This window comes from Ooceraea biroi, chromosome 1 (genome assembly GCF_003672135.1).
Source record: "Ooceraea biroi isolate clonal line C1 chromosome 1, Obir_v5.4, whole genome shotgun sequence".
NCBI classification, from domain to species: domain Eukaryota; kingdom Metazoa; phylum Arthropoda; class Insecta; order Hymenoptera; family Formicidae; genus Ooceraea; species Ooceraea biroi.
The window spans coordinates 20,835,755-20,859,069 of NC_039506.1; the positions used below are offsets into that span (position 1 = coordinate 20,835,755).

The window sequence follows — 23,315 nt, forward strand, 5'->3', positions numbered from 1 at the left end:
TGCGGAATAAATCTCGGTGATAGCCTGTCACTGATGATTCTCTCCGGCAGGGATTTCGGGCTCGTCCCGTCCGATCGATAAGAGAGAGAATGGAAATTCACGAGCAACAGTTACGTCCTCTCGGACACGCTGTTGTACAGGCTGATTCATCGCGCCTCCCTTCATCCACCGGCTACTCCATCGATCACCGAGTCAATCACTCGCACAAATTTCATTGATGTCGACTCTTTCTTCACCACCGTACATCAGGTTCAACGATGAGGGTGATAGTTCGATGGCCGGTCGATTACATAAAGCTCGACTGCGCACTCTGAAAGATCATGGTGAAAGGGGTGGAAGGTATGGTGGAGGTCAGCTGTCAACGTGCTGCTGACACTTGCACTGATTGTAAGCAGATTTTGGGTGAACGTGAATAGTTAGCGCAGTTAACCCATGAACGCCTCGATCTTTGTTGTTAACCGAGGGTGCAACTGTTCATTCGTGGGATGAACGAGGCGATTACCTTGCCTGAATTAACGTGGGGGTGCTTTCGCGATGGTGAAACGTTTGCGAGCGCTCTCGTGTCTGGAATAACGGAACAAATTTTAGCGTTTCGCTAGGGACGGCTTGGGAATGCTAATTTGTGCGACCTTTTATCTTCGCAAGTATGCCGAGATATTGATTTATGCAGTGCCACGTGCTACGTCGAATTATGTAATAGTATCGTGTATACTTATTTTAATTTCTACTATTCATACACAAACGTAAATCGCTTATCATCGCTTTCATTAATAAATCGCTCGAGATTACATTATCTCTTTTTTTATGCACATGCGATTGCAGCTACCTTGTTTATGTGTATATATTTGTCGCGTCAATCAAAGTATTCTTCGCTGAATTAATTTGTTAATTTGAAAAAGAAGATTAATACGTGTACATAAATAGCAAATAAAAGCATCCGTGTATTAAACCGTGTATTTTGATGAAGGAACCGCAACGTTAACAAAGAAACACGGAACGTGACAAATGTGAGAAATTCAAGATATTACAGATATGGTATCTGAATGAAAAACTGTTAAACGAATTACATGAAGTTCAGTTCGCGATGCAATTATCTATACGTGCTGTTGAACCAATCGCGATACACCTCGTCGCTCGCGAATCATCGCGAATTCTCATTTCCAGACCTGACCTGATTCTTCCTTTTGTCTCTCCTTCTTGTGGCTCGAGCGCAGACTTTCCGTTTCGCGATATCATTGTGAGATAACACGCTAAATGAATTTTCCAATAGTCGATAGAGACCATCTCGGTTTAGCTGCGGTTGTCAGATATTCCGGCCGAAATATGTCGTGACCGCTACGTGAAAATCGTCTTTCACAATCAATAGTATTTGGGTACATAATCGCTTCAGCCACGTTATTATATTTAAGAAAAATCAATGCACTCCGACACTCCGAAAACTCCGATCCAATTTCGCAATTCGTGATCTCCAATCACAAAATTGCTCCTGCTCGAGTATCTCTCGGGAAGTTCTTAATTCCAAAATTAAGACAAGGTTCTCCGTTTTTGCTGACGATATTTGACATGTTGCAAGTGCACTCAAAGGTCCATCTTCCTCTGCTCATCGAGCACGTCATCCCTCGTTGCAGATGCGAGTGCACGGACCGTTCCTGCCGGCATACTTCCTGCGGCGCCGGTTCTCGCCGTCGAGCGGTCGCGCAATCCTCCCCCGCCGGCTCGGCGCAGTTGCAACTGCAGCAATCGCAGCAACAGCAGCAGCAGCCGTGCGAGTGCGCCGACGAAAGATTAAGCTGCGCTCACACAGGCGGCGGCGAGGCGCCGTGCGAGTGCGAGTGTGGCGAGGAGGTGAAGCCGTGCTCGCACACGATCAGGACGCGCCGGTCGCGTCGCACGTGCACCGATTGCAGCTGTAGCGGCACGCAACCCTGCGGCCACAAACCGCAGCCGGAGGGCCGCATCAAGCGCGTAAAGTGCCGCGTGAGACGGGCCGGATGTGCGATGGCGCGTTGCACGGCCGAACTCGCGATGCTGCACCTGCACTGGGAGCTCGCCACCGAATGTGCGCCCTGCAAGCCGCGCGCGCTCACGCGACGGCTCTGCAGGAGGCAGCAAAGCGACAACGAACTCTACCGCAGCAACAGCTTCAAGTTCGAGCGCTTCGAGCGCGCCAAGGATGAGTGCGTCACGCCGCTCCGCAAGCAGGTGAGTCCGCTTTGTGAGTGCATCTCGGTGAACTCGCTCGATTAGCAAATCGCGTTTCGTCGCGGCGAGCATCTTTGAAATAATAATTTGACCGTCATAATATAATGGAGCTATTTCATCGCTTCCGATTAATGGTACAGAGTATGTTCCAAGTGACATCCAATAAGTGAACCGCGAATCGTTCCCGTGCTAACGTGTTAAATGCCATGGACTGTCGGCGGTATGATTCGTTATTGGCTCATTGTTTCTTAAAATATGAAATATAGTTAATAATATTTAAGTTTATATTCTTTATATTCAATATTGCTTATAACATACAGTTTACTTCGTAAATATGACGAAACTTGGACGATCGTGACAGTTGCAAAGTGTCACAAAGATTTTTCGTACTTTTTAATTACTTTTTAAATGATATGTATACCAAGCTATATCAAGAAATTCATATCACGATTTTTGCAAGCACTATAACTTTAGTTCCATTTTCTCGTGTACGTGTCCTATATATATGGCAATAACGTTTCAAAGTCCAACAGCCTTTAAAGGACCGAAGAAAAGTGCTATATTCCGCTCCGTGTGCAGGTGAGTCTCTCAAGGTTTGGTGATATGGAAGTGTAGACTATTTTTTTACAACGTCGAGAGTGAAGTTTCTTTATGGTTGTCATAACAATAAAAGAACGGCATATAAGTGACACGTTGAACATATTTGCGCGCAATGTAAATTGTAAATTATTTTCAGTATTCAACCGCTATTTCATCGTAATGTTTAATGATGACCGAAATGATGTGAGAAAGCAAGTCTGTCGACTGAATAAAATTTGTTGAAAATTTTCACGAACGCCATAGTCATCGATAACCCATTAAAATTCTGCGTCACTCCGATATGAAGGAAGGAGGAGCAGGATTTTACCGGCATCGTGCGAAAGCTCAGCTTTAATCGAGTATGCACGTGCTACGTTAGGCCGGGTGTTCTTCAGAAACGCGCGCGTTCCTGAAAAGAATATTTAAATCGCAAAGACGCCGAGTTGTGGCCCGCACTCGCGAATATCAGAGTAACGCTTTTCCAGTGCTCGTTCCTGTAGAGCGAAACTTCTCCAATAGATTTCGCCGAGTGGAAACCGAATGAAATTCCGTTCGAACGGTGAAATTGAAGAATTTAGTGCGATGGTAAATCCAGAGAATCGGTAATATCTGCTTTGAATACAGAATTGGATAAAACGCTCTTGCAAATAATGAAGTTGCTCCATTTCTGCGTTGAATCCTTCAATAAATAAGCGAATGGATAAGTATTCTTTATCACTGTTATAAAATATTAACTTATCTGCGGCGTTTTAAGAGCGAATGGATTAAATCGGTAAATTTACCATATCGCACTTTTGTTTCTTGAAGATGCAATCGCGAATTCCACGCGATTTACGTGTTGCGAGATTATTTAAACCTGTTTGAACGGCCGTTTTACTCGACCGCTGCTTGGAAATATGAGAATTTGTGCCTCTGCAGCGTAGTAGCCTCTAGATCAGGTTGCTCCCTGCGGTAAAGGCAAACTTAGTTTAGCACAGATGATAATTATAGAGCCATTAGCCAGAGAATTCTACTGGGAATTCTGTACGGGAATATTATAGTGTACATATTTTTCTATGTCGTCACTATTTTATATTACTAACACATCGTTATCACCATTTCATATCGTAGTTTTCAGTTAAATTAATATCTTCTATTCAGTCCTGTGAGTAGTAAAAGTCCATCTATGTCAGACATCAAATGCCAGTCGCTGTTACGTTTCCAATATATTTGTCATGTGCTTAATACATTGTTGCATTTTGTATCAATTCGAAGTATATACAGGGTGAGGCACCTAAAACAGGCCACCTGAATATCTCGGCTGTTATTGGTGATAGAAAACAATGTGTCAGACCAAACTTGCATGGTTTCGAGGGACACATAATTTGTTCTAAATAGTTTTTTATTAGGTGGACGCGTAGAGGTCATATGAAGGTCAACTTCGTTTTTTTAAATGGTATGATGTGTTGTTTTACGTACCATCTAGTAGAGCGTTTGAAGATGCGCACATTGATCTACGGGTCAAAATCATTCAAGGTCACTGAAGGCCAACTGCAAGGGAAAATAATTTACTTTATATTGCCTAGAGTTCTCTGCTATTAAAAATACTGTAAACTCAGAAATGAAAAAGTTCTAGCCCTTAGAAATTTTTTCTTTTTCCGCGAAGATCTGAGTTGTTGTTATCATTATTTTGTATATTGCCTAGAGTTCCCTGCTGTTGAAAATACCGTAAATTCAGAAATGAAAAAGTTCTAGCTCTTAGAAATTTTTTCTTTTCCGAGAAGTTCTGAATTGTTGATATCTATATTTTTTTATATTGCCTAGAGTTCTCTGCTATTGAAAATACCGTAAACTCAGAAATGAAAAAGTTCTAGCACTTAGAAATTTTAGCCTTCAGTGACCTTGAATGATTTTGATCCGTAGATCAATGTGCGCATCTTTAAACGCTCTACTAGATGGTACGTAAAAAAACACATCATACCATTTTAAAAAACGAAGTTGACCTTCATATGACCTCTACGCGTCCACCTAATAAAAAATTATTTAGAACAAATTATGTGTCCCTCGAAACCATGCAAGTTTGGTCTGACACATTTTTTTCTATCACCAATAACAGCCGAGATATTCAGGTGACTTGTCTTTAGGTGCCTCACCCTGTATAATCAGATTTCATTATTTTACGTGCATATTGTTTTTTTATTATTAAAATCAAAGTATTCCTTTCTTTCGACCGAACTGGCAAATTTATTGATTATATATTACACAATTTTTTATTATTAATTAAAATTAGTCACAACATTTCGACGTTTTGCTTTAATTGCACAAGAGAGTTGATGTCATTATGCATCTAATAACCGCATTGACATGTCTCACAAGTTAACTTTCTATATGCACAAATTGGTTTTACAATTTTACAGTTGAGATATTTTCCAATACTTAATATCTTCGGACAAAGGCGTCTAAGCTATGCGAATATTGAAAACATCTGGGTCTCTACTGAAATATCTAACGACCTCGTGTAATCGTTACACGAAATGAGCCAGAGGCCTTATGGAAACGTTTCCATGAGAATTATGCTTCAGCGGTTATTGATTGGGGTGTGTGTGGTAAAGTGCATACGAGAGGACCAGAAGGGTGGTGTAACGAGATTATCGATACTCAGCATCTTCTTATTACAAATTCGCCAGCGCAGCTCTCAGCACGAAAACGCAACCATACTGAAACCTTCATAATACCAAAATTAATAAATAATACATATCAAATAAATACATATCAAATAAATCAATATAAATAATATAATATTTGATATCTAGATATAAATTAATCGAGAAATAATGGCTTTTATAAAATTTACTGCTGCAATTAGTCGAATAATTACCGGAGATATTTTTATCGCCCTTACTCGACTTCGAAAAACCAATCGTTCTCGATACACATTTATAATTTATATATTCTTCTTTCTATTATTAAACAGCATCAGTTGATCTTCGTGAGCTAAAGAAACCACGATATCACAGTTACTCCGATAAAATCCCGATAAAATTGGGCTGGCTGTCGCGACTTCAGCTTGCTTCAGCTACCGTAGGGTTGATTTGTGAGTCACACAAAAAAAATGAGAGGGAAATTGCAAAATGAGCAAAAAGAGAGAAAGAGAGCGAGAAGACGGAGATGGCAGGAGATTGCGCAGCGATGTCTCGAATGATCACGAATAGAAAAGGACTTCGTTCGTTCGTTGAAGCTTCTCAGTGGCTTCGTCGAGACTTTCGGTCGTGACGGAATTTGAGAGGAACGACCCTGGCATTTTACAATCGTACACTTTTAATGAACGATTTAATTGAAAAAATTGCTGTGCCAAATTATTCCAGGGATATTCGTTTCGCCAGTGTGCAAGAAAAATTCTTCCAATTGTTTTTACTTTAATTACTTAATTTGATGGCGAGTCACGAACCGAGACGGTTCTTTGTATGATTCGTGTCTATCAAATTTTTAATCTTTGCACTCTTGCTTCTCGAGACGCTTTACATTTACCAATGTATCGCATATCACGAAATTGCATAAATGCAGTGCTGGCTATTAACGTTTATTATAAATACTGCTCGGTCAGGAGAACGAAGTAATGCCGTCGTATTTGCGGCTATTCGTACTTCATAATACCGTAATCCTCTGGAAATTAACTCTCGAGAAACTAGCGAGCTCAGAACAAACTTTACAGATTTATCCGTCTGATAGTCCGTCCGGATAGTCCAATTCTGAGAAAATACAGTACTCTCGCTCTCGCTTATACGTAGATATCACGTATATATAATATTATATATTATTCGCTGAGTGGAAATAAATATATTTAACACCATTTACCACGCGGTCGTATAGTGGAGTTATTCGGGGAGGTGTTAACGCGATTCGTGCGGGGTAGCTTATAAAATCTGTTACGTAACTGCGAAGCATAAAATAGCCATGTCCGCCTATAATGGCAAATTGGTTTACGACAAATTTACAAGCGGCGATCTCGTTGTAACAATTTCGCTCGCCACAAAACTGCGCAACTCTCTTCATCCTTTTACAAATGAACGCTGCTACCTTCAACACGCTTTTCCGAAGACGAGTTAAAGTGAGAAAATTTTCACCGGAGGAGGCGCGGTAACGACGTCGCGTCTTCTGCCGGAAATGAGCAACTGCCAGGTCCTTTTACATGCCGGATAAATCGCCGGCGAGAAATAAAACAAAACTGGAGAAGCGATGTAGTAGCTTATCGCGTGGCTCTCGGAAGAACGGCCCAAGCCGAAATGAAATTTCATTAGCAATGTAAATACGGGTGGCGGGGAATAGAATTCGGTACGAACAATCGTTCTGTGCTCGCGTTTCCCTGTCGTCGGAAGAGGGCCGCTCCCCCTGTTGCAGTTGCATCTTGTCCTCTTGCTTTTATCCTGAAAATATTTTCCAGGTCTGTTAGCTACTCTCGAAAAAAGTGTAATAAATTCGGCTACATTTCTCTACCGTTTTCTCGGGAGATTTCCACGATTTTTACGCGCTTGGAAAAGCTCCCGATCGTTTCCTTCTACGTCTGTAAATCTTGAAGGCGCATATGTCTAGGAATGTTGAATGGCCGATATTATCATTGATACTGAGCTTGTAAAATCGATAAACATCGATGATGGCATTATGATAATAAAATTTAATTTTTTTTTGTTTTAATAATGTGCTTGCAATTAATTTTTTAGAAACAAGTTGTACCGAGTAGACAGTACGTGATTATAACACTGTCAGTTACAAATTTCCACGTCGATCGTTTCCGCTCTGCCAAGTATCACCGGAAATGAGAGCAACACGTGAGCGCCGCGCGGTCACGGCGTATTGATTTCGTGGTGGTGTCGGAGGAGTCCTATCCAATCTCTTGTATTGTACTATCCAATCGTGCTGTACCCTATGAATTCCCTCTGGACTCGACTTGTGATAAACGACAGATAACACTTGTCACATTGTAATTTGTTGTGGTTTTTCTGGCCGGGTTGAACTCATCGATTTTCATCCCACGGACAAGTCTATTTTTATACACAATTAATAATGATATTATAATCTACTGGATCGATAATATCGATAATATAATATAATTTGTGAGACATTATTGTGAGACATTATGTGAGGTATTATTAAATGGCCTAGTGTGTTATTTAGAGAAATTGTTGCCGAGGACCCGAGGAAAGCCCGTACCGTAAATATCTCTTCTGAAAATCGTGCGCATCTTGTCTTCGCGATGCAGTCGCCTTCGATGAAACGCCCGTTCAAAATAGATACCTGGTGATAAATTGTACGTGATCTCATTACATGGCGCAATAAATTTTACGACGACGTTTTTAGGTACTCCAGTTATATTATCGGTTCAATTATATTATCGTGTCCCACGTTGCAAGCTCGAAAATTCTACGGCAGCAGACGTCTCTCGGTGCACGCTCGTGTCAGTGCGATGGCATTTTTATGCTATCGATCCGCTCCGAAGTCTTTGCTCGAGGACACGAAGTCGGGAATCCGAGTCGTGCGAGATCTTACCCGTGCTTTCTCGAGAATTCAAGTTTCCAGTGTTACCTGCGCTCTTCTGTAGAACTAATCGCTCCGAGTTCCAAGAATCATTGATTATTCAAGCCGACACTAATCTAAAACGAGCGACGAGCGCAAGGAGCGCGGTTTCAGAGAAGAAGAATTTTTCATCCCTTCGGATGCGCAGGACCGCTGGATAAGGTGAGATCATCCCAAACTTCCTTCATTATCCAATCTTGCACAGTCGAAGAGACGTCACTTCTCGTTAACGAAGCTTTGGAAACTTGGCGATTAAATTGACGCTAATTTGCGAAGTGGAATGCGCGCGGATTCGATGATCCTTTCGCAACGTTGATTCCATGATGATATAATCGTTTGACGAAATCAAAGCGACTCGCTCTACGCGCGCGACTGCATCTTTAATCAATATTGGCCGTTGAATGGTTAACTGATTGAATGGTATCGATCAAGTAATTACATTTATTTTTTTGCAATTATATTTATTGGATCGAAAAAATGAGATGCTGCAGAGTACTTGCTATGTATCCCGCATCACATCGTTATCACATGTACAAGAGTATCTTTCTTCTCAATTTAAAAAATAAAAAAATCAGAAAATTGTACAAAGTGAACGACAAAGTATAAATCATAGGCAGTGGACAGAATCGGTTTAGACGGAGTTAGCCTGAATCCAATCGATGTAAGAGGCGACTCGCGTGTAAACGGTCGGGTAGCTAGTGCTGGCGCAGCCATTCGCCCAGGATACCAGTCCGGTGAGCTTTCCAGCGACGGTCAATGGGCCACCAGAGTCACCCTGCAAGACATAGAGAAAGCATCGCTTTAAATTTGTTTCCGAGTTGAGTGGATGCGCGGATCTCATTTCAGGTTCTTTATTCTGTGTTGGAAAGTGCCTCTCAGAATTTCTTAGAATGTAATTATTCTTAGAGCGCGTAATTGACATCTGCGTTGATTATGTTTCGGAGTAGAATTATTTTCAGAGCACAATTCACGCGAATCTGTGTCAAGTTCATTCTAGGAATAAAATTGCATTCTAAGATTTTGAAAATAACTTATATATATGTATATGTCGATATTATATATATCGAAGACGTCGAACGGACAGAGGAACGCAGGAAGACGAGATTCTTAAAGAGAACTTACGTGGCAAGATCCCTTCATCACAGCCTGGTCGTAGGCGCACACTTGCGTGTCGTAAACATTGTATCCCATACCCTGGTACTTCTCCCTGCAGTACTTCTGATCAGCGATGAAGATGTTCACGCGTTGCAAACGAGTTGTAGTCGGTCCACCTTGCTGTAATTTTGTAATAATATGTGTCACTGTAGTTCACATGGAAGGGCGAGGGAGAGGGACATCTTAAGCTTTTTTCTGATTTTCGCACAAAATAATTAATATTAGAAATACGGAAATTCGATATTTGTTCCAAATTTCGCATCATTTGTGTATAAGAAATATAAATTAAAGAGCGCATTAAAAAATGATAGAAGACTCACCCAGAGCCTGCCCCATCCAGACACGATCGCTACATCATTAGCATTGACTTTTTGGTCTTTTGGCGGCAGAGGAACGTATTCAAGATTCGTGGATCTTATGAACGGATTCTTTACCTAAAAGCCAATTTTTCTTTGAGCACTTTTTGATCCGAGAGATGTTGAGAAGAAAATAAAATAAATGTTTCTAACTGCTCTTGTGTGAAGAGAACATTACATAGAGTCTCGCTTACCTTTAGTAAAGCGATGTCGTTCAACCAGGAATTACCGGCCTGATAGTTCTCGTGAATGACGATCTTTTCCACTTCGTGCGTCGATTTTGGCTCTTTCAAGTCGATGGTACCAGCAATGACTTGTGTCCCGCGAGGCGAGCGTCTGTAATATAAACATTTAATTATTTAAACATTTGTTCTCTCGAACGTATATATCATATATTTTATATTGATGAAACGATATATGCATATAGATATAAAATGAAGAAGCATACGTAGAAGACTTTAATTTTTATTTTAATACTAGATATCAAGTTAATATGTTAATAACGATGTATACAATTGTTTGATGAGAATATTAGATTAAATTACAATGCAAAGGCAGCAATGATGAAATGATGAACTTACCCTTGCACACAGTGAGCTGCCGTGATGACATAGTTTTCATTCAGCACGGAGCCGCCGCAGAAGTGGAAGTTGCTGCCAACGTCTTGAAGAGAGACCTATCAAAGTAATGGCAAACTTTAGTATTCGTGCATCTGTCGATGTAACATTTCCACAAGTACTTCCTTGAGCGCGAGAGAAAAATGTTTTTAAATAAATCATGAAGTACAAACGCATTATAAATGCACAAGCGTATTTTGTATTTATTGAAATTCTAAGCGAAAATGTTCTTTTATTGATGCGTCACATACTTGATACGGAATTTCGCCTAATTTAGCGTCTTCTCCATTCACGATCCTAGGATCGAAGGCCCGTTCAATGAGCCCAGCTACAATAATAAATTGCATGATTAAAATGGAATCAGAAGAAATTTATAACTTGCGTATAGTACGAAATCGTGATGAATAACAATTCTCATTTTTTTACATGTATATTTCAATAGCAAACTTTCATATCTTTGCGTTAATATTCGTTCGATAAATTTCCTTTAGAAACAAAACGCAAAATGTAATTCTACTATTCTTGCAGTCTTATCTGCGCATTTAATTCGATACTAATTCAAACTGCCATAAAGTAAATAAAAAATTGTATATCAGAATAATGCAACATAGTAAATAGATTTATCTCCTACAATATTTTTAAGAGAACTGTATCAGTTTGTCATGCACTCAAGCGAATGTTTGTTAACGTTAAACGAATGATCGGTTTGCCCAATGAGAGTCATTACTTACCTTGGGAAAAGGCCAGCAAGCCGAAGAGAAACAGAATTGTCAACGCCATCGCTTTACTGAGTGAAGACCACCACTGGCACTGCGAATTTATACCATTTCCACTGTAAAAGAAGCAGCCCAATGAGTGAGGAGTTTTTTCTCGTTAATGTTAGATTAGATAGGTTGATTATGAAGTAGTATATCGCAGATGTCATACTGAGATTTTTTGATAAGGTAGAAATACCGTAGTGTCTCAATTGCCTCCCGATAAGAGCTCGGTATCGGACGTTGAGATTTCAACCGCGAAAATTCTATCTGATGTTACTAACATTAATGTCACCGACTGATTTCGTCTCGCGTTACGTCATCTGCGAATGCTCTATGATTAATAAAATCAATAAAATAATTAATAAAATCAATCACATTTACTTTACATCGAGTCGCACGATTGTTCATTGCTCAACATTTTTCATTTTTGACTGAATGCAAGGATTCTTCAGTCAAAGATTCTTCTCTCGAAATGTTATGTGTTGCTGCCTAAATTAAAAGTAAATTAGCAAATTGGTAATTGAACTCTGATCCAAAACTGATGTAATTTTTAGTAGATTGTCGTAATGCTTTTTTATGAGCATTATCTTTTAACACACGAGAGCGTAGAGCGATAATAACCTCGATTATCATCATGTAGATTCACGAGCGAGACTTGGGTTTTCCCGTATATCTTAATAAAATGAATTTCTCATGTGTTCTATTGATGCAATCAAAGCTGAAAAAATCTCCCGATTGATATGATAATCATTATTTTTGTACTCGTTTTGTACTTTCCAGCTTAGAATGTATATGTTACGAGCTGATAGCTGCATTATTTTTGAACTTCGCAGAAGCGTTGATTACACTTATCGCTCGCCAATCTTCTCACAAACAATCAATTAATTAATATGTTTATGATTGGATTACAAAAATACGATGATGTGATGTCACCTTTTAAATGTTTTCTAGAAAAGAGTACTTTTCTTATCGGTTGCGCGATCGAATTAAGTATAAACCGAACGTTAAATAACAACTTTCAGCTTGATAGCAATTACCGCTATATTGTACATATTACACACACGACTGCATTAAGAAGGAAAAGTCGTATCCGTCGACGCGAAATGATGATCTTGAGGATCGCGTGACACGAAGAACAAGCTAATTACTGCCTAATTAAAAGTTCTACTCTCGCTGTGCCAATTTCAACGAGAGGTCTCGCGAGGGATGAAGTTTTGGCTATCCCGACTGGTTCACCATTTTTTTTATCGTAGAATCCTGTGATGGACCATGCGTTGAACGCGCGCGAATAGGTGGGAGACGATCGATCGTTGGTCCAGGATGGCTGCAGGCTATCAGTATTTCAGGATTCGCTCGCGACCGACGACCCCGTGCCCTGACCGCATAATCGGTCGTCTGGATGATCAAAGCCAGTGAGATCGCGATCGCCGATATTTTACGTGCACGAATTGTCGATCACACTCGTTCGGTCTTTACAAAACTTCTTGGTAGCATATGGGAGTTGCACGGGTAAATTTACAACAGATGGGTAGAAGTTTTGAAAACTCAGGCGAATCCATGGGAACGCAGAAGCATGGTTCGCAGAGTTTCTAACTGTTCAAGATAGCGTGCGTTATGGGGATTTGATGGGGAAAATTATAAATCGATAGAATTCGAGAAAGTTGAGCTCGAGCGTTATTGATATCCGTTATTGATTCACATTTTATTTCGTAATTTATTTTCTGTTGCATTCGTCGCTCGTTATGTAATCTCGATAAGATATTCTATATTTTTGTATGATAAGCATAATATTTTCGTGATTGGACTGCGAATGTTTATCCGTGTTGCGTTTTGGAAACGCGGAAACGATAGTGCTTATCGAGTCCTAGTAATACATTTATCGTATGCTCGTAAAAGACGTTTATAAACGTTGCGTTACACAAGCATACGTGCGCTGCTTATTTATCAATTATGATAACAGCTCTATCGCCCGATAAAATTATTCGGCGCGATAAAGTGGCATCCTAAATAAATTGCGTGACAATCACAGTCCTCCCAATCACAGTGACCACGCGCACTTGACATAACTAGATCGAGAGAAACTATGAATTTCCTAATCAAGCCTAGCTCTGATAACGATCGCTCGTTTAGCCGGGTTATTTTATCTGATAGTCCGCTGGATACAATATTTACGAAAATCGTTTACCAATAGACGTGACTCGATAAGTATTTTTGTTAGTGGCGCCTGCATTGCAGGTCACCGACGAGTGAGTAAACGGCACAAAATGGGACGGGAAAAATTGTATCGCCTTGTAAACCGTGAAACATTTCCCGTGCCGCCGCCGTCGGATAAATAAATAAATCTGTGTTTCGCAAATACGCGTTACGAGTGCACATTATTTGCACGGGGTGGAATCGTTTCCTTACATCGGCGTCGCGCTCGCGAAATGCATTATTCACCGCGGGCCCTTTCTTCCGGGAAATCGGTTGTCGCAAAATTGCAGATGAAATAAAAGGGTCAAAGGGCTGGCGCGCGTTCGAGCCAGTCATCCGGAAACACGGTTTTTCCTGCGGCGCGTAAAATCGCCCTCGAGATCCTCAAACAAAGCGGCAGCGCTTTTGGAGAGGCCTCTGCGCGAATAAACGCTGTAAGGACGCGCATTTACCCCGGTGTAATATCACTTATACAGCAGGGAAAAAAACGCGTAATCCGCAGGAATCCGCTATGAAAATTGCGTAAAATAACGCTAAGCTATGTTGAAGCGCGGATCGCAAATATACGCATTTGCGTGAATGCATGCGTCACGTACGCCCCCGACGTTTCTTCGTCCGTCGCTGATTTCCGCGTTTGCGAATGGATGAAAATGCCACCGCGTGATTGATTTCGATGCATGATTCAGCGTGATGTGATTCACGCTTTGTCTTCACGCGTGCCGTTGTCGATGCAATTATTTAATCCGATTATATGAACAAGTAAAATAAAACAATCGCGGTCGTTTCGTTCAATCGCTCAATTTGCAATAGTACAATTTATTCCTCGAACGTTTCGAGGCTGCTCTGGATCCTCTCTCAAGCAGATAGTTAGGGAGTAAGAGATAACAGCAATTATTTATTTCAGCCTATTGTGAGATTTAATTAAGACTGCGTCGCCGATCACTGCGTCAGCGATTGCAGTAACAACACGTTTATCGACCGTCAGACCACATGATGGATCTGTTCAACATGGCGTTCCCTGATCTCTCTGACAATTGCGCGATTTATTAGGGTGCATCGAACCTTCGAGGAGGTCTCCCCTCAGACGAGCGTCAAGAACAGTTTAACGTTGCATCTCCTCTCTTTCTCTCTCTCCTCAATGAGAAAATAGTCCTGCGATGACTGCGTATCGCATTACGCTACGTGCATGACTTGTCGTGATAAAAGAGCATCGATTGCCAGTTTGTACAAAGTCTCGGATCCGTCTCTGTACCACGTATCGCCGCCGCTAATTAATGCTCCGAGCTCGCCGTCATGAATTTTATCCGCGCGATTTCGATAATAAAGAATCGCAAGCACGTTCCGCCTATGTATTTCGTTTCACTCTCGTCGCGCGACGCTTGAAATCAGCCAGCTAATTAATTAATTATCCATCACCGATTTATGTCGAGAGAAACGCGGCGCTTGCCTTGGTACAATATAATGTCAATTGTAGGCAATAATTTACACAAGTAATTGACTTGCTGTTTCGTGTATCCATATTTTTAGTATAAACATTCCGCAAGAAAATAATTTTACAAAATTTACAATGGTAAAAACATAAAGAATATTTTACAAATACATGGTTCAACATAAGATTTGAAAAATTTGTCTTAAATATTATATTATTCTATAACATATAATAAGTAAAATATGTATAATTTATCTCTTCAATATGTAATCCTTAATGTACGCATGTAAATACATGTTTTACATGGTAATTATTCCAGGTTTTAGCAAGTTTCGTATTTTCATCGAATCCTCGAGCTCATCACTGCAAACCACGGCATTCATAAAAATGCACGGAGAAGCGCAGTCAGCTCGATTTAAATTGCTAACAACGAAAATATTGGCTCCGACACTTTCGGCCGAGTTACATCGCCACGCTCGACAAGATAACCGAGTCTGTTGATTCGGCCAATATAGTCGATCGATAAATCTATTGACGTCCAGCACGCGCAACCGCATTGTGTATATTTATCGAGCTAATAAAACATTAATCCCGATACGCAATAGAATCGCTTCTCGCGCAAACAGAAGAAGACTCGTATCGAGTCAACGAGTTTTTCCTTGCGCGTATAATCGTTCATCGGCGGATCTCGCGTTTGCGACCGACAGATTGTAAATTGTTCGTAACGTATGAGTGTACACCGACCGTTACTGAATAATACGTGCGATATATGTTGATTGCATTGTTATATTACACGACCGCGAGTGCACGCGGAATAAGCGACGCGCCTTGCAGCTGCATTTTACAGCGAAAATACCGTGAAACGTTATTCATAGTCGTGTGCCTACCGTAATGTTGCGCAACGCGTCCGTAATTAGTCGGGCGTAAATTACGGCTGGCGCATTCATGGTAAGTTAGCGACGCTACGGGGGTAAGTTAATCATCGTCTCTCACAGTGACGGGGTGGATTATGCGAACAATATCAGGATATCGCGCGCGATAACTAATCACGATGGTACGTGATGCTGCCAAGTGCATATACGTGACACAGCGGTTCCTCACGGAATTCGGCATTGTCACGATGTCGCACGGTCACCCTGCGCGATTTTTTTCGGCCTTTGATTGCAAAGCTCGATGAAAATCGAACACTTCTCTCAAAACGATCAGCGACCAGTCGCTGGCACTATTTTCTCTTTTGTCTGCTCGTTCATGTTCATGGTACATTTGTTTGTAAAAGAAAGAATGTAGTTTAGCTATTGCGTGTCAAGTATCTTATGTATTTTTGGCTTCGAAATTTACGTATTTACTAATCTAGTATTTACAATTTCTAAAGAAGCGGAACTAGTTAATTTATAATATTTATCACAATTACAATTTATCAAATTTATAACGTGTGCAGTCTAAGTCGATTTCGGTATACCTCGTATTCTACTTATTATTATTTATAATTATTATTTATACTTATTATTATACAAGTCACTAGCTATTTACAATATATAAACTACGCCAATAAATTTACAGTTAAGTGAACAGTTAAGCACAAAATAGGAACTCGTAAATCTTTGACACTGCGATCGGCATGTGTGATCAACGCTAATCACGAAATGTGACGATATTACAGTTCTCTTGCTTACAAATAACTGTTAATTATTACGTATGATTGATCGTCGCGCTTAGAATTTTAACTCATTTCAACGATCAATTGATTATTCGTATTCTATCTTACAATCTTACAATTCTATTTTACAATCAATTGATTGTTGAAATGACGATGGCAACGCACTTGCGATTCGCGAAGCAGTTATCATCGATCAACGATGATTCTCGTCGTGATCTATCATAGTGAGACGAAAATGGAAAAATGAACGGATGATTTCGTATCTTTGGTACATGCACGCGTTGCATATCGCAGATCGGTATTTATACAGCGTTCCACTTGATCCAATTGACGTACGCAGGCACGCGGGTATACACAGTCGGATAGTCGGTGAGAGAGCAGGCCCTTGCCCACGATACAAGCCCGACAAGTTTTCCATTAACAACCAAGGGACCGCCTGAGTCACCCTGCAAAAGAGGATTAAAGTACTTTATTTTCTATCTTACAAAAAAGGAAGAAAAACGAGAAAATCGACAATGATTCACGCATGCATAAAATGCTCAGTCTCACGTGTAACGCCCGCAAAGCGACACACAGCTATCGCTCTTTCCGCTTAATGTTTTTTATCTGTTGCATATACCGGACAAACGACGTCAATTAATTGTTTCTCGTTCGCGCGTTGTCTTTTCGAAATTACTTTTAGAAATTACTTATTGGAAACTATTTATTGGAAATCAAGGATTAATTGTTAGGTGCTTGTTAAATCGCATGTAAATATTGATTTAAAAGATGAACCGTTTTGCAAACGCTAAGTCGGATAATTATCTAAGAGATAAAAGAAAGTAATCGATAGCTTTGATCAACATGGCACGTGCTTTTCCAGCACTATCAATAAAAGAAAAATAGATAAAAATTCAGCGTACTTTCGCACAATTTCCTAACGCATTGAAACAAATGATAAAAAATTGATAGTCGAACGATTACAAAACGCTTTAAATTAAACACTTTGCATAACTTACGCTGCAGGATCCTCTGCTGATGTACGGATCGTTAGCGCAGATGTGAGTGTCATAAATACTGTTTGCAAAGCTGTTGTACATCCACCTGCAGTAATCCTGATCGGCTATGTAAATGATGGCCTTCTTCAAGGTTCTGGATTCGGGTCCGTCTTGCTGCAATTCGGAAAAGTCGCGATATTAATCGCAATATTCAAAATCATATCTGTCGAATTATTATTTCGTCCGGAAGGAGAGAATAAGAATTTTTAAATAAATTTTAAACTAACAAATAAAAATTCTCTCGTGAATCGGTGTTACTATTCTAACACTTACCCACATCCTTCCGTATCCGGAGACTCGAGCTATCGATCCCGGTTCAACAAACTCGTCCTGTTCGGGCAGCGGCACGAATGTGATATCGGGTACTGTCTCTGTGAACGGAATGAACACCTGAAAGAAACCAAGTTCTGCATCAGCAACAGGAAATCAGCAATCCGACTGATTTGATCAAGAGGAATACTCTACCCTGACCAGCGCAATGTCGTTGAGCCACGAATTATACCTTTGATATCGCTCGTGGCAGATCACGTCCTCGACCGTATGCTTCGCGTTCGGCCAGTTCAAATTTACGGTACCAGCGATGACTGCGATGTCCGCCGGTATCTTGCTGCAGACAGAATATAGAACGACAATTGAATTGCGAGATAACGGAGTAACAGAAGTGCAATTACGCCAAGAGACTTGTCGGCACTCTTAAATTATTATTGCTCTTGCAGCGTTAATACTGTTATGATTAAATTCGCGAGCGTCTGTGATACACCTTCTCGCGTAAATTCTACTATTTCCGTTTTAAAAGTTAAAAATAATTAAAAATTATTACTCGGCGACGCAGTGAGCGGCAGTAATGACGTAGTAGTCGTTGATAATGGACCCGCCGCAGAAGTGAAACGTGCTCCTCGCGTGTTGCAGAGATACCTGAAAATTAATTGGCGAAATTAGTTTTGCGCTTGGTACGGTTTCCAACTTTCTCGATTTTCGAGGCAACGGAATTTTTGTGGGAAATTCGGAAAAATCTTTTTCAGGAGTATTGTTGTACACGAGAGACCGAAACTGAATCTACGAGACATGGGAGAGATTTTATTTGGAGACGTAACGTTATTTCACGAGTCACTGGTACTCACCTGATACGGTATTTCGCCTGGTGCTACATCGTTACCATTTACGATGCGTGGTTTGAAACCCGGCAGTACGGCAGCTGTGTTGACGTAATATTAAATTTATTTTAGTCGAGATCTTGTTAGAGAGTCTACTAGAATTTTATTTCAATGTGATTAAATATTTTCTCTCTCTCTCTCTCTCTCTCTCTCTCTCTTTCTCTCACTTGCATTACTATTGTAGCGCGTAATTAAATTCAATCGAGCCTCGATTAATAGTTTGTAATAACGTTATTATCTGCTATAATAACGCCTTTAATAATCGCGTAATTGCCTATTTTACTCGCGTTTCCCTATTTATTCCGTATTTACGAAATTATCCATTTCCAATTTCTTCCAATTGTACGTTAATGCGAGCAGCTGACTTAATTTTTGTTCGTTGGCTGACATTGTTCATCAATTCGGCTCTGCCATTGATCAAAATTGTTCTCTCAGAAATTGAACTTGGTGACTCGTTACGTTTATCAATAACTAGGCAATTTATGTTTCATTTCGCTACAACAACAACACGAGATTCGTGACGCAGGCAATCACTATTATATCGCATCTGCGATTCTATTATTGGGTCTTACTCACATCGGGAAACGGACACCACGCCAAGAAGAAACAAAATTGAGAGCAACATCTTGAGCAGCAGCATTCAATTTGAATAGAACATCTTCAAATGGGCAAATTTATATACATATTTGATGACAAGCGATATACGAACCGGAGGTAATAAGATATTGATTAACACATGTTACAGATGTTACAGAACGTTGCAGATTAGATACGTTCATAAATCTAATCTAATCTAATCCAATTGTATCTAATCTAGTCATCGGTGGACGTGATCGCCAATTAATTTCGAATACCTTCATAAGCTCGCTTATCGGGACTCTCGTTCTGCAATTTGGCGAGGCGTGTGGCATCATATGTGAGGGACTCCTTGATAAAGTATCTCTAGTAATTTGAATTCTGATGTCAGCGCTGCGATAGTGAGCTGAAAATCAAAGTGAAGACATGACAAGATAAAGAATGAGCGAAAAAGAGACTTTTCTTTACATCAAACTATGCGACAAAATATTTTCTTTTTCTTTTTAATACTGTACTATACACATAAAATACACTTTGTATACTGCATCTAACGAATTATGTATCTTCTGCGAGTTTATTTAGCCCGCGATTTTGCAAAAATTGCTATCACAAAAATTGTTAAATTTATTAAACGATTTAACAATTCCTTTTGCAAGATTTCCGCGTACCTTGTGCAACGTATCTTATTTTAATCACTTGTCAGAGACCGATTTCATCCGTATGGACTCCGGATGGCTTATCGCTTCGATTGATTGACATCTGCACGTTTTGCAAAAATTTCATATCTAAAAATTTTCAGGATGAAATAATCAGGATCGCCTTATTCAGATAAAAATATGATTAGCATAGGTATCTCCATCACGTATGTCTTGCGGAAACGCGATACAGCTGCTGATAATGCTGACAAGATATACGAGATAAAGAGAACGAGATCTCGCAATCTAATTTCAAGCACTGTCACTTCTGTTCGCCATTCGACGAAATGATAAAGGCACCTTTATCCGCGTTTAAATCTGACAGAAGCTGCGTTTTAATTATCCGCTGCTGTTCCCATTCTTTCCAGATTAACTTCTCGCGCAGTTAAATCTTCCTCTTTCTTCCACCTGCTTGCTTGCTCATAATAACAGCTAACAAACACCGAGTCCGTCACGTACCGGAAGTGTTCATGGAGAATTGTCAGCGTGCAATTTTGAACACTGCAGAGCTGTTCCAAAGTCCTCTGCGATTCTCGCAATCTCTCGCAAAACGAGGAAGACAAATTAGAATAAAGTGGCCGTCAATCAATGAGCAGCATCCCCCGCCGGAGAGGGGGAGTGTCATAATCCATTACGGAGGCACCTGGTTGAGTGACCTTTCGATCGATATAGCGCAGGACAAATGCGAAACTGCATCCAAGGCGACGGTTGGCTCGGGTCCAGATACTTCGAGAGTCTTGAGAGTACGTGCTGATGATAATGCTGCGGCGCGGCATCGTTTCTTTCACAATGCAGGCTAAACGGCGCTTCTAAGCGGCCAGATGGTGCCCTGAATAATGCAGCCTTAATTAGGACCCTCAAATCTCGGTTCGCCGCATTATCGTTACGTAAACGCGTCGCAGAGACGTAAAATCCTATTGGAGGGTCGCCATAGGCACCGCGATCGATCGTAGGGAAAAATGTTGGCACGACGTACATACGAGTATTGGTTCGTCGTATCATTACGCGCTGCATCCTGATGTCGATTTGTGCTCGCGATTATTTATACGGCGTCGGCGCTCAGACTCCAATTTCCGAATTCTCCGCGCGGAAGGAATGGCATTTATTGAACGGGAGTTCGTCTCGTTGCGAATGTGCACGACGCATGATGTAAATGAAAATATCTCCAAAAATTTTCTCCCCGTTCCACGTACGGATCGTACGTGGCAGTATTCTGTCGGGAATTCCAGCATGCCGGTCCAACAGCACCATCAAAGCCGCTGCGGGATGAAGCGGTGCATGCGTTCACTGATATCTGAAAATTTCAGAAATTTGCCAGAGCACGTTTTTCCGCTCGCGTTCGCGTAAAAACGATAACACCCCGTCGTCGTGTACCTGAACGAGGATGTAACCGGAATTTAACGTCCGGTGATTATGCCGAGGAATTATCGAAGAAGAATCTCCTTTCGAGAGAATCTCGGAGGAGGTTTCATAAGGAAGCCGAAGCACCCGAAGAAGCTTCAAGAAGACGGAAATTCTCCGAGTTCCCGGCGGTTGCGCGCTCGATTCCGCCGAGCGAGTTTGCAAGTCGCTGCATCATCGTCTCGAGAGCACCTATCTTTCCTTATCTTGATGGTCGCAAGAACGTCTTGGATTTTCAAGATAGGGATTGATCGAATCTCTCTATCTAATTGAATGCGGTACCGGTTTACGCTGCTTCAAATTAAACTGCCGAATATGCAAACAACTGCAACAGCTATGTGTGGCCGGGTTCTTTCCTTCCTGTGAGATCCATCGAGATTCGTTGATTTCCCGAAGGTATAATGCAGTCGAGATTGCTGTTTAAGCGCGATTCCTGTCTATGAAGAGTGAAAGCTCGCAGAGAGCCGGCCCGATCGTCGAGGAAACGTCCGACGTTCTCAACGACTTCCACGGTTTTCGATTGACCGAACTTTGACCCGGAAGTACCGTGGTATCCCGTACATAGCGTTGTGGTGGTGAAGTAGGAGGTCGATCGATCCTGCCGACCAAGAAGCGTTATTGAGAACCGCTGTTCCAGGACTCACCTGCGTCCGACGACCCCACAGGAGCTCCTCATCGATCATCCAGGTAGCGAAACGGCTTGTGTGTACGTGATCCTGCGTGCAGCCTGTTGATGTATGTACATGGTCATGAAACCATTTGGGATTCCTAAACTGTTAGTCGGTTCTGTCGGCGGCGATCATGCGGTTGGCACGAACAGCACGATGAAGTGATGAGAATGAAATGCGGATGTTCGATAAGTGATGCGATTAGACTATATTGTCTGTCGAAAGGAGAGATCTCTCTCAGCACGACCGTGAAACATGTTCGTGTGATATAAAGAAAAGTATAGTATAAATAAAATAAATATAAGATAAAATAAAAATATGGAATAAAAATATGAGATGGAGATGTAAAATAATAGCGTAAAACATCCCCAAGGCCAGGAAGAGAGAATTCTCTTTTTCCATATGCAATGTGACAGAGCAAAGTCATGGTGCAAGGTAGTAGTTAGCGAAATAATCGTGAGTAAATGCACGTACATAAGGTCATACTTTTACAGCGCGTTTGAGAGAATTAAAGTTGACTTGAAATCTGCCGGAACAAACAAGTCGATGGCAGGTTTCCGCACGTATACTGTGATTCCTAATAATTATACATAATACCGAGTGAGAGCGGGACGACGTGAGCGGAAGTAATGCAGCCAAGTTTACCAAAAAGAAATACGAGCAATCGTAAAAGTAAAATCGCTCATTTTGCAGCCTCGGGCGTCTCTCTTTCTCCCTCGCGGTGATTGTTTGAAATGTGGCACTATTATCTCTTTATCCCGTTTTCCTTTCCTCGTCCTCGCGCTCTTCGCCGCGTTTTTACGCGCACCAATGGCTACATTCTCGTTTTCCTCGTTTCTCTCCCGTGTGAGTATGCGAATGGCTGCGAAATGCCAAATAACGCAAGTCGGACGGGCGCCGGCCGTTTTCGATATCGCACGCTCGTAAAAGCACACTTTGCGAGCTATTTTCCCAGTTCGAATCCGATACCTCGCGAATATCTCAGCGACGCGTTTGCCAAGCTCTCATCCGTTTTGCTCGTAAGCTGATTCTCGTGCACACGATAATCGATAGATGCAATTTGCCGGCGCGCGAGTAAACGTTGTCCGAAAACGGAGTTCTTCCGTTGGTGCACGTTAATGATCATTATCTCGTAAAATGCGCAGGAGTATGTACGTAAAGTATATATCTCAGTAAACTCGTCTCTTCGTTCTCTCCCATCCGACTCTTCGTCTACAGAGCTGCGTGTCCATAGAAATTAACGTCAACAGGAGAAACAAGGCAGCGAACGGTTTTTCCATTTATTTTT

At 41.1% G+C, this 23,315-nt stretch overlaps 2 protein-coding genes and 1 long non-coding RNA gene across 3 annotated transcripts in view; 2 read left to right on the forward strand and 1 right to left on the reverse strand.

Moving 5' to 3' along the window:
- The window catches only part of LOC105278518 (probable serine/threonine-protein kinase DDB_G0267686), a 133,263-nt gene that overhangs the window by 669 nt on the left and 109,279 nt on the right, over nt 1–23,315 (forward strand). The window contains exon 2 of the mRNA XM_011337666.2: nt 1,629–2,202. Within this exon, the coding sequence (XP_011335968.2) occupies nt 1,629–2,202 (574 nt within the window). The remainder of the gene's footprint in view (nt 1–1,628; nt 2,203–23,315) is intronic.
- Nucleotides 8,772–11,294, reverse strand: LOC105278512 (trypsin-1). The gene is made up of 7 exons (XM_011337660.3): nt 11,191–11,294; nt 10,711–10,787; nt 10,424–10,518; nt 10,037–10,178; nt 9,807–9,920; nt 9,454–9,606; nt 8,772–9,106 (listed from the first exon to the last, which is right to left on the reverse strand). The coding sequence occupies exons 1-7, from the start codon at nt 11,237–11,239 to the stop codon at nt 8,963–8,965; spliced, it is 774 nt and encodes a 257-aa protein (XP_011335962.1). The 5' UTR covers nt 11,240–11,294; the 3' UTR covers nt 8,772–8,962.
- Nucleotides 19,282–22,333, forward strand: LOC105278514. The gene is made up of 2 exons (XR_893789.3): nt 19,282–19,401; nt 19,505–22,333. It is a non-coding gene; the product is annotated as an uncharacterized LOC105278514 (long non-coding RNA).

Coding starts and splice junctions, on each gene's coding strand:
- LOC105278512 (XM_011337660.3), bottom strand. CDS start 11,239: ATGGCGTTGACAATTCTGTTTCTCTTCGGCTTGCTGGCCTTTTCCCAA. Junction 9,607..9,806: donor CTGGATGGGGCAGGCTCTGG/GTGAGTCTTCTA, acceptor ACAAAATTACAG/CAAGGTGGACCGACTACAAC. Junction 9,107..9,453: donor TGATGAAGGGATCTTGCCAC/GTAAGTTCTCTT, acceptor TATGTCTTGCAG/GGTGACTCTGGTGGCCCATT.